The sequence below is a fragment of the Solanum pennellii genome, chromosome 1 (genome assembly GCF_001406875.1).
Source record: "Solanum pennellii chromosome 1, SPENNV200".
Taxonomy (NCBI): domain Eukaryota; kingdom Viridiplantae; phylum Streptophyta; class Magnoliopsida; order Solanales; family Solanaceae; genus Solanum; species Solanum pennellii.
This window is the reverse complement of record NC_028637.1, coordinates 94,312,120-94,322,489: the sequence shown is the minus strand read 5'-3', so window position 1 is coordinate 94,322,489 and position 10,370 is coordinate 94,312,120. Positions and strand designations below refer to the sequence as shown.

Below are 10,370 nucleotides of genomic sequence, written 5' to 3'. Positions count from 1 at the left end.
TAAAAAAAAATATTTGAAGAGCCAGAAGTGCTGTTTAAATAATAACACATGATCAAATTGTGTATGAATCAGAACAAGTGACTTGTTCTGCTGTTGTATCTAAAAGGAGAAATTCAGAGTGGTATAACTTATAAGTAACAATGTCTGATATTTCTTGAACGTTACATTTGGTTCTTATTCCTTGGCTATGATGACACATTGCATCCACAATCAATAAAACATAAACTCACATCAAATACAGTAAGAAACCAAAGAGTTGCAAAACCGTGGATCAGTCGTTCCACTTATGAAATGCAATAGGTTTCACTGTGAAAGCAGTGATCCAAATGAAGCAAAAACCATGCGCGCCAACCAGGCTGGTTGAACCTGCAGCATGTGGTTATTTTAGACCTGTACCAATAGCATGGTGTAAGTTGTGACGAATACGTCACATTGGAAAAAAAAATGAACCAAGAAAAATGGAGGAACATGCTACTACCAACTGAAGTTTTATCAAAAGCCATAAGGTGTGATGATTACAAAATGCAACGGAAAATCCATAGGTAATTTCATAAGCATCTGTCATAGCAAATGTAGAAAACATGCATGAGCTTATCACCACGATTTGATATTACGATTACTATTCCAAATGATGTGTAAATTGTTACTGGATACTCCTATGTCATGCTACTGGCTTGTATTTTTAGCAAGTCATAGGCTCCTTGGGAAAGGGGAGATAGCAGATAATTAAACATTTATTTTGGAATACAAAGCACAAATCAAAGAGTTTGATGTTATGGGAAGATTTAACTAACCTTTCTAAGAAGCTGTCTGTACATCAGAATCAGGAGGGAATACAGAAAGCTCGAACTTCTGGGATTTAGCAGTTTGCAGCTTGTTTTTTTTGGCTTGTATCTCTCTGGCAGATTTTGCTGCTGATTTAGTGGAATTTCGCAAATCCATCACTTGGAGGCTGCGTATATCAGCCAGGCCAATGGGGATCTTCTCAAGTTTATCACATGATATGTGAAGATGTTTAAGTCTCGGGAAGTGATCACCTGAAGCATTCCAAGAAACTAAGTTTGCCCTTTCAATGCATAACACTTGTAGGAAAGGAAAACCTGCATCATTTAGTTCCCAGTGCTCTCCCTTAAATGCATTATCCTTCAGCTTCAAGACTTGAAGGTTCTCCAGCTGTTTCAATACAGACATATCATCCCACTCCAACCAGGTATCTAATAAAGTCAGCTTCCTCAACTTTGTTGGAAATATAGATGCTGGAGGAAGGCGTAATTGTGTCTGATCAGTCTGACCAACATTTATCAGCTTCAAGTTCTCAAGAAATTGCAGCCTCTTAACATTGTTCAACAATACGGACTGACTTGGTTCCATTAGCTTAGCTATTTTTCCACGAATGCCCAGTTTTTTCAAGTTTGGAGCCCTCGAGAGAACATACTCAGTGCAGCTTTCTGGTGCAATTGTGGAGAGGGTTTGCAGGCTTTGATTTACCAAGGTAGTCTTACTTGTTTTGGGGTTAGCAAGCGCAGGCAATTTAGCAGACGTGTTGGTGTGCAGATGCCTCAGCCAGGGCATGTTCAATATGTCTGCTTGAATATCAAGGTTGATCTGTTGTGTGTTGACAATGAGGGTTTGTACGTTCCAAAGTTCCCCAACATGTTTCGGAATGACTTTAATCGAGTCAAATGAGAAAGCAATATACCTCAGATGATACAATTGAAAGAACTCCTTGCAAAAGCGATTGATTTTGATGGATTCAGTATCAAACACCCTTAGCAATGGAAAGGCTTTTGATATGTTTGCACTGACAGTTGGGGGAGTGTCAATTTTTTCTGGAGAAAAACATAGGAACGACCTAACATGCTCACCAGAGGGCTTCTTAGAAATGAACTCCACAACAGAGGAATGGATGCACAAGCGACGATGAGTGGATACTTCACGAACAGATTGCTCACCACCGAATTTTACTTCATGGAAAAGATTTTCCTCTGTCGTAGCCTCTTGCCAGCAAAACTCATACAACATGTCATGAACACGACAAGTTTTGATTTGTCCATCAAGCGTCCTTTGCATTACCATCACTAAGTTTCTATTTACGAGTTCATTCAAGTATTCCTCTGCTTTACACTCCAGGGATAAGTTCCCTCTGTACTGGATAAACCCTTCCGCGATCCATAAGCGGATCAATTTCCTGGCAGGGATTAAATAGCCTCTGGGGAATGTACCGAAGTATAAAAAGCAAGCTTTCCAGTCATAAGGCAAAACATCATAACTCATCCGTACCAATTTATTACAATTATTTGGCTGATCTCTATTTATGAAATGTTCGCCCACACTCTGATCCACTTGCTCCCATTCCTTTATTGTTTTGCTTTTCCCAATTAGAGCTCCTGCAATCACCACAATAGCAAGGGGTAGTCCTTTACACTTCCTGGCTATGCTTTTTCCGTTTGTTTCCAATTCGGGGAGACATTTAGCTTTGTGAAAAGCTCTTTTCTCCAGTAAAATCCAACTCTCTTCATCAGTCAGAAATTTTAAATCATGTGGACTCCTATTGCAATGTCTTGCAACACGGTGGTCTCGAGTAGTCAACAATACTCTATTTCCCTTGTCATTTTTCGGGAAAGCAATCTTGATACGATCCCAAGCATCTGTCGACCAGACATCATCCAAGACAATCAAGTATTTTCCTCCTTCTTCCAAAATCTCTTGTACCTTAAGAGCTAAATCCATTTCAGACATATCACGGCAATGTTTGGTGTTTCCGGTGAATTTACTGATGATGTTAAGATATAATTCTCTTGTCTTGTATGATTGGGAAACGTAAAGCCAAAGTCTAGTAAAGAACTCGTACTCAATCTTCGGATGCTTGAAGATCTTAGTGGCTAGTGTAGTTTTGCCAAGACCAGGCATTCCAACTACTGGAATAACCTCTAAATCACCTGATCCTTCAAGAAGACGGTCGATTACCGTCTGCGCCTCATCGTCAAAGCCCACCACATCATCTTCCTCAACCACAGGAGGCTTTTGAAATAGCAAAGATAAAGATTAAACATATGAAAGTTAAGTAATATTGGCAAGAAAAGAACATACAACCAAAAAATATAGTAGTATTATATTATGCATTTGTGCCTGCAGCAGAAAAGGATAGGTCAACTATAGCAGCAAAGTTGGATTACAAACACTAAACGCATAACTATTATAATAATGTCCAATCGTGTAAAGCCATATATCCTCATTTGTTTGCATTAGGTAGGAATCGGAATGATTCAGAACTTCGATCTGTTAAGTGTATTTGTTCGTATTAAGATTTCAGCATTAGTATTTGATTTGAATAGCTCTTAGTCATTTGGATCTTGAACAAAGTCTTAATAGTATTAAGTGTATGCATAATTTTCACAATCACTCTATCTATATGATCACTAGCTACCACCAATAACCAATTCTGTCATCGCAGCCATCATCATCATTACCATCGTCAAACACCACCACTGATGCCAACTACAACTTTCATTCGCTAGTACACTTACCATCTTAAATATTATAATTATATCAACTGTCATCACCGCATGCATCCACCGTCACTATCATCACTGCGGTCAATCTGTACTATCAATCACCCATCATGCATCACAACTAGCACCACTAACATATTGTGGAGCGTCACACATTTTTTAGCCACCGCCAAATATTAATATCAACCAACCACCATTACCACTACCAATCGCCACCATCACACCAGTTACTAAACACCAACCACCTCCACCGTCATAACTATCATCATTACCATTAGACTATTAATACTCACTAATACCAATCATTACCACCATCATCACTATAAATCTATCTTCATTATCACTAGCAAACATGAATGGCTCTTTTTTTTAATTAAATAATAATTTTATTTAATTTGAATTATAAATTTCTTTATCTCTGCAAATGAATAAATTATGCATGTGTTTAAATGCAGAAACAATATCTTAATAATTCAAAGGTTCATTCAAATCCAAATAAAATACTCATTTTGTGGATATGTTGGCTAAAATTCGTTCTCATATAAAATTATGGTTCTATGAACTTTTCTTTTACTTTGTTAAGTATCTTCCTGTTTCATTGTTAATTTGGTTTCAAACTTTTACACGATCTGAATTTGGTGGATCAAATTAATATATAAACCCACACAAATATAGGCGTGTTGACCGGATCCTAATATTTTCATGAGCTAATTTTGTCGAAATTAATGACTTGAAGCAATACCTGTCTCTCTTCTCCACCTCTGCTGTTTGAATCATCATGATCTTGAAGTAGTGCCTGAAGGCCATGTGCCTTATTTTGCCGAATTTCTCTCATTTTATCTCTGATACCTTTGATCTCCACAGCTGCATCCCTCACTCTTCTATAATGTCCAGGTTTATCGAAAAACCCTTTGAACCCTTTGTCTTTATGAACTTTAGCTTCAATTACAAATTTATCAACAGCATCTTCAGCACGATTCACCACTTTTCTGATACTCCTCACTAATTCTTTGAGAACTGGGTTTTCGCTGCCGACCATTGCAGCTTGCTTGAGAAAGGCATTGAATTCACTCAAATCATCACGCAGATTCTCGATTTCATCTTTAACTCCTCCGATTAACTCCACATTGTCCAGCACCAATTGCTTCAAGTTCTCTAACAGAAATTCAACCCCTACATCAACCATATTGTTTTCCTTTTTTTCGATTAATTTCTTGGAGAAGAAGAGAATTATGCTCATAAAAACAAAAAAAATGTGTGTTGTGTAGGCAATTTGTTTGCATTTTGGAAAGTTGACTTGGATAAATTATCATTGACTTTGATTTTTTCCTCTTTGTTTACTTGCGTCCTTTTCTGATTTTCGTTATTAATAATTACTCATTAGCAATTTAAAAATAATAATTTGAAAGATGTCAACTGTGTTCTTTACAATTTCAATTTGATATATATATATATATATATTTTACAATTTGATAATATTAAATAATAAAATTAGTAAAGTGTGGGCTAAAGGCGTGTAGGTGCAATCTTGATTGTGTTAAAGGTAATATCGATTTAACTCATATCAAAATAATTTTATAAAAAAAAAATTTAAATCAAAGTAAATATAAATCAATATCGTCAGAGTTCTAACTTAATTCCATGATTCGTTCTCTTCCAAAAGCAATATTTTTCTATACAAATTACTATATATCTAAAATTATGTGATTAAATCTAATATTTGTTGAAATTTTTAATAAATTTTACAGCATATATAATTATCTTCCGCATGTAATATTGGGTTCTAAACCTATTGTTGAAGGCCTATGAAAATCAATTATCATACTCATTGATTTTGTGCACACTTGATAACTATGAATTTTGGTGTAGTTGTCGAAAATCCAATTCATCGGATCGTGCAGACATCCATTCTAATATCTAAGTAGGAGAATCACCATTTCCTTCTAAGCTTTTATATAGATATAGATATTTTTCAGATAATGATTTCACAATTTATTCGTACGCACAAAGTTAGTAATCATAACAAAGTTTGCCTCCATTATCCATTGAAACATATACTTTACTATTTCGTTTATTTATATTTTTGATTTAATAATGTTGACATTATTTTAAAGAGTAGTATATGATATAATTTAATACTCATTTGCAATACACGTGCAATAAAACTAGCTTGTTAAAATGGATTAGCAAAAGAAATTAAGTATAAGGACCAGTAAATTGAAACTGAGGGAGTAGTTATAATATTTAAATAGGAAATTTTCGTAATTAAGCAAACTTATACTACTATTTAATTACTCATCATAACTATAGTTTTGTTATATTTACCACTCGCAACTAACATTATATACTAATTACGTGAGCTGACTTCGAGTTTGTATAATTAGACACGTTTGTATATGTATCATTCGCTACATTTGTATAATTCACAACTAACAATTCTTTGTTTGATTTGTATTTATATACGATTGTTTGTATTTGTATATGACGATGGTCTCTTTTGGGTTTTCAGTTTTGTCATCATTTACATTCAATCTTTTTGTGTATAACTTTTAAAGTTTGTATAAACGTGTAGTTTTTAGATATTTTGTATAATTTAATTTGTATAACATATTTTACATAATTATTTAAAGTCCATATGTTTATGTTCGTATCAATTGGTTGTTTCGAGTTTTATTAAATTTGTATAATTTCAGACTTTATAGTACTCAATTATACAAAACATTTGAATTATACAAACGTACATGCGAATCATATAAACAAGATGCGAATTATATAAATTATTGTCCTCTCTCACTCGCCTCTCTCCTCTCTTTCTCAATCTCTCTCGCCAGAATATACAAATACATATGTATAATATACAATTCTCTAACTGATATACATATATAATTCACCTCTCTTTCATTCTCTGCCCTCTCTTGCTCGCCTCTCTCCTCCCTCTCTCAGTCTCGCTTGCCACTCTCCTCGCTGTAACATGTAGATACGAATCGTAATTAGCAAACTATAGTTATGGAGCGTAATTAGACTAATTTTGAGTGGCTATATACGAAAATTCAAAATTTTTCTATTTAAATTTAGTGATTTCTTTTTGTATTTAAATTCCTCTAATTCTGATCGTAGATGTCCCAATATTAGCATCATCACTCGATAAGTTATTTTTAAATAAATACTTTTTCACATTTTATTGAAATCATTTCTTTTAATTCTATATTTTTTATGATTTCAATCAAGATATGATACTAAATTTTGTAGCCAAAATATAAAATTTAAGAGACTACTCAACCCCACATACACATTTTTAATGGCTACTCTTTATTTCCTTACGTTTTCACTTAATAATCTCCATTGACCATGTTGTATTTTTTCAGTTTGTGATCCTTGTAAAATGTATTGAATAATTGATCCGATTTATTAATATTGATAATTATTTTAGCTTTTGGTTACTCTTTTATTCATTATATTATGTCTATTTTTTCACCTTCAACAATTACGTGCAACTTTCAAGTCATTTGCTTTATTTACCAAATGATGAATGATAGATATTGTTTGCAACAAATTTTAAATATATGGAAAATAAATAAATCATACAAATAAAATATGAAGAAAAGTAATTTTATTAATCTAGATAGACTGCGAGTATAATTTTGTTGATCCCTTGATTCCACTCTTCTAAGATTTATTCATGATTCGAGGGCCGTTAGAGGTGTATTTCTCGAATTAGGATGAGTTAGATTTGACCTATCTATATGAATAATCCATCAATTATTGATCTCTTTATGAAATTTTCGAGATGTCTTTTAAAAGAATTTAGTACCCTTTATATAGGCATAAACTAGGGTTTAAGGTTGAGTAGCCTCCAAGAATCCTAATTTGAGTTGAACACAATTTGTAGAGTCCCAACTCGAATTGAGCGCATCTTGTAGAGTACCACAAAATTTCAATGTCTACACATATATGTTAGTATACATAGAATCTTTTCAAGTTTTCATTTGATTTCTTTTTTAAAAAATTATATTTTCCCTCTTTTATTCTTATTGTTGAACTTAGTATGCCAAATTTGATCCTTTTGATATAATTTTTTTGTTAGAAATGATAATCATAAGTACTTTATAACAAAAAATAAATGAATAAATACGATTGAAATGTGTTAAGTTTAAATTCAATCAATCGCACTAAGCGACATAATATCCACATGGAATGCACATATTCAGAACTTAATTCAATTATTATTTATTCCAATGCTTAAACTTAGAAATAATTTGGTGTATAGTACGCCATATAAAAGCTGAAGCAAATAGAAATGTATTATAATAATCTGATTAATATAAATCAATGGTATCACATGTCAATCATATATTTTTTTCATTTAAAACGTGATATTTTTATCCGTTCATTATATTTTATTAGTATATTATTTTTAATACTATATAAACATGTAATGTACATATATATGTCTACCAAACATATAGATAGGCTCTATATGAACTACAATTAGGAAGTACCACCTAAAGATCAATCAATATAACGCAATCGAAAGCTAAGTTGACAAGTAATAAAACATTTTTAAGAATAATATATATAAGATTGTAATGGTCTTTAAAATATACTCTCAAATACAAACAAAAATTGAAATATATTAGCAAGTAGAATGCATTGCTTTAATAATTACTAATTTATGTGCCTGAGTTATAATTTCCTTGATTAAAACACCAAATTTAATATATCTCGTATATTTTAAATTAATATTTATTTATTTATGTTATATCAGAAAATATAAACTCTAAGCAATGAATTATAGGGAGGGAGGAGAAGATATACATTTAAGAGGTGTAATTACAAAGTTTTAAGAGTTAATTATTTTTTTACTTGTCATAATTAATTTTAAAATGAGATTCTTTAAAAAAAAATGTGTAATTGGAGGTTATACAAAGGTTCAACATCACCTTATTTGTATATAACTTTAGATCATGGAGATATATTTACCAATGTTGATTTCATAACTTTCAATACACAAACAAGTAGTAATCATAAGAAATTTACCTCTATTATTCATAAAAATTTATATTCTTATTACGTATACAATCATTTACTTATTTTTTTAAAAAAAATATACTATATGATTTTGATATTCACGTGCACGTGCGTCAAAACTAGTTTGCCAAATTGGATACGTGATTTTTTTTCGTATAATGACCAAGTAAAGATGCAACGAAAAAAGTACTTTGTAATATATAAATTTGGCGGTATCTTTTTTTATCTCTAATCAGATACATTAAATCTTGTCTATGTAAGAAATAATTGTTTTTGAGGTTTTATTTTCTGAATTTTACCCCAAGTTGACGAAGTGTTGCTCGCGCTCGTTTCTTCTCCTTTTTCATCATAAAAAATAGGGCAACTTCACATATAGCAAACAAAAAATTCATATTTGTGTGCTATAGCAAAGTTTGCATAATTGCGTTCCATAGCAAAAATAAAACTGTATAATTCGCTATACATATACAATTGTATATTTCGCTGGCGTAAATTGTATAATTCGCTGGCCTATTTCGCTGCAATTGTATGACTCGCTATCCTATTTCATTGCAATTGTATAATGCACAATTGTATAATTCGCTGCCTATTTCGCTGTAATATTTGTATAAAATTTGTTTTGCATACAATTGAATCGAAGAAAAATGTTGCATAATAATAAGTGTATAGGAAGAAGATATATGTTTTTTTTGTCGCTTTATACAAAAACAGAAACACAATTTATACACTTCTGTGTATAAAGCGAGAGAGGCGAGCAGAGGGAGAGTGGCGAGCGAGAATGGGAGAGTGGCGAGCGAGATTTTTGGGAGAGAGGGGACTGACAAACTTTGGCTAACGTTTGCTATGGAGCACAATTAAATCAAACCGTAGCTACTCCATTTATTTTAGGTTATTAATTTGCTATTATACACAATTATCCCTAAAAAAATAAGACCATGTTTTCATCATCTATTCTGATTGTAAATGTGAGATTATTATCATCATCACTCCTAAAATTTTTATTTTAATTTTCTTTTTCATATTTTACTGGATTTTTTTAAAATTATATATATATATTTTTATGAATTCTATCTAAACCTAAATTTATAGCCAAAATGCAAGATATATGTAAACAATTGTGATACTCTATTTCCTCCCTCCATTTTTATTTGCTATTTTCTATTTCATTATGTTTTCACTTAATAATTTACATTAATTACGATAATTCTTTTTAGTTTGCTATCATTGTTGTTGAATGTATTGAATATAGGTTGATTTAATTTATTAATAGTGCTATTTATTTTACCTTTTAGTTACTTTTATATTCGTTATATTCTGGCTTTTTTTAGCTTCAACGATGTCATACAAATTCAAGCCTTTTAATTGAGGAAATGGTCAAAATAACCCCCAATTTATTGTCTGATTTCAACTATACACTTTAATTTTACGAGGTTCTATTAGCCCCCTAAATCTTTTAAAAGTGAAATATATACCTCCTTGAAACGTCATAACCAGTCACGTGTCAACTATGCGTTTTCACGCACTTATTTCACCAATTATTCCTTTTTAAAATAAAAAAATCTCTCTTTCATCGTCAACCATTTTTAACCCTAATTTTTTCGTATACGCTTGATTTGGAGAAAATGTTGATGGATTCAATGGGGTTTTCCCCCCGCCTCCACCTCTTTCCTTTTCATTTCCTCCACCTTCATCATTATCTTTTTCGCCTATTCAAAAAACTCTTTGTCGTTTCCTCTCGAGAATAAAGTTTCATATTAAAAAGAAACATCGATATCATCATTAAAATCATCTTAAATCTAATTTCAATTCCACCACCAAAGAAAAAAAAGT

General features: G+C 32.0%; 1 protein-coding gene across 3 annotated transcripts; it reads right to left on the bottom strand.

Annotated features, from left to right (window-relative positions):
* Positions 1–4,800, bottom strand: LOC107014732 (putative late blight resistance protein homolog R1B-14). Of its 3 annotated transcripts, none has more exons than XM_015214901.2 (3): positions 4,255–4,800; positions 795–3,021; positions 1–366 (listed from the first exon to the last, which is right to left on the bottom strand). In XM_015214901.2, the coding sequence occupies exons 1-2, from the start codon at positions 4,750–4,752 to the stop codon at positions 799–801; spliced, it is 2,721 nt and encodes a 906-aa protein (XP_015070387.1). In that variant the 5' UTR covers positions 4,753–4,800; the 3' UTR covers positions 1–366; positions 795–798. The 3 variants fall into 3 exon arrangements, with proteins under 3 accessions (XP_015070387.1, XP_015070302.1, XP_027771407.1); XM_015214816.2 differs by having other exon boundaries at positions 1–390; positions 4,255–4,799; XM_027915606.1 differs by lacking the exon at positions 1–366 and adding an exon at positions 411–558.
* Positions 4,801–10,370: the final 5,570 nt, after the last annotated feature.

What these genes read in the sequence shown, in the direction of transcription:
- LOC107014732 (XM_015214901.2), bottom strand. Translation starts at nt 4,752, where the DNA reads ATGAGCATAATTCTCTTCTTCTCCAAGAAATTAATCGAAAAAAAGGAA. An exon ending in GAGGTGGAGAAGAGAGACAG is followed by an intron (nt 3,022 to 4,254) that starts GTATTGCTTCAA and finishes CTATTTCAAAAG; the next exon opens with CCTCCTGTGGTTGAGGAAGA.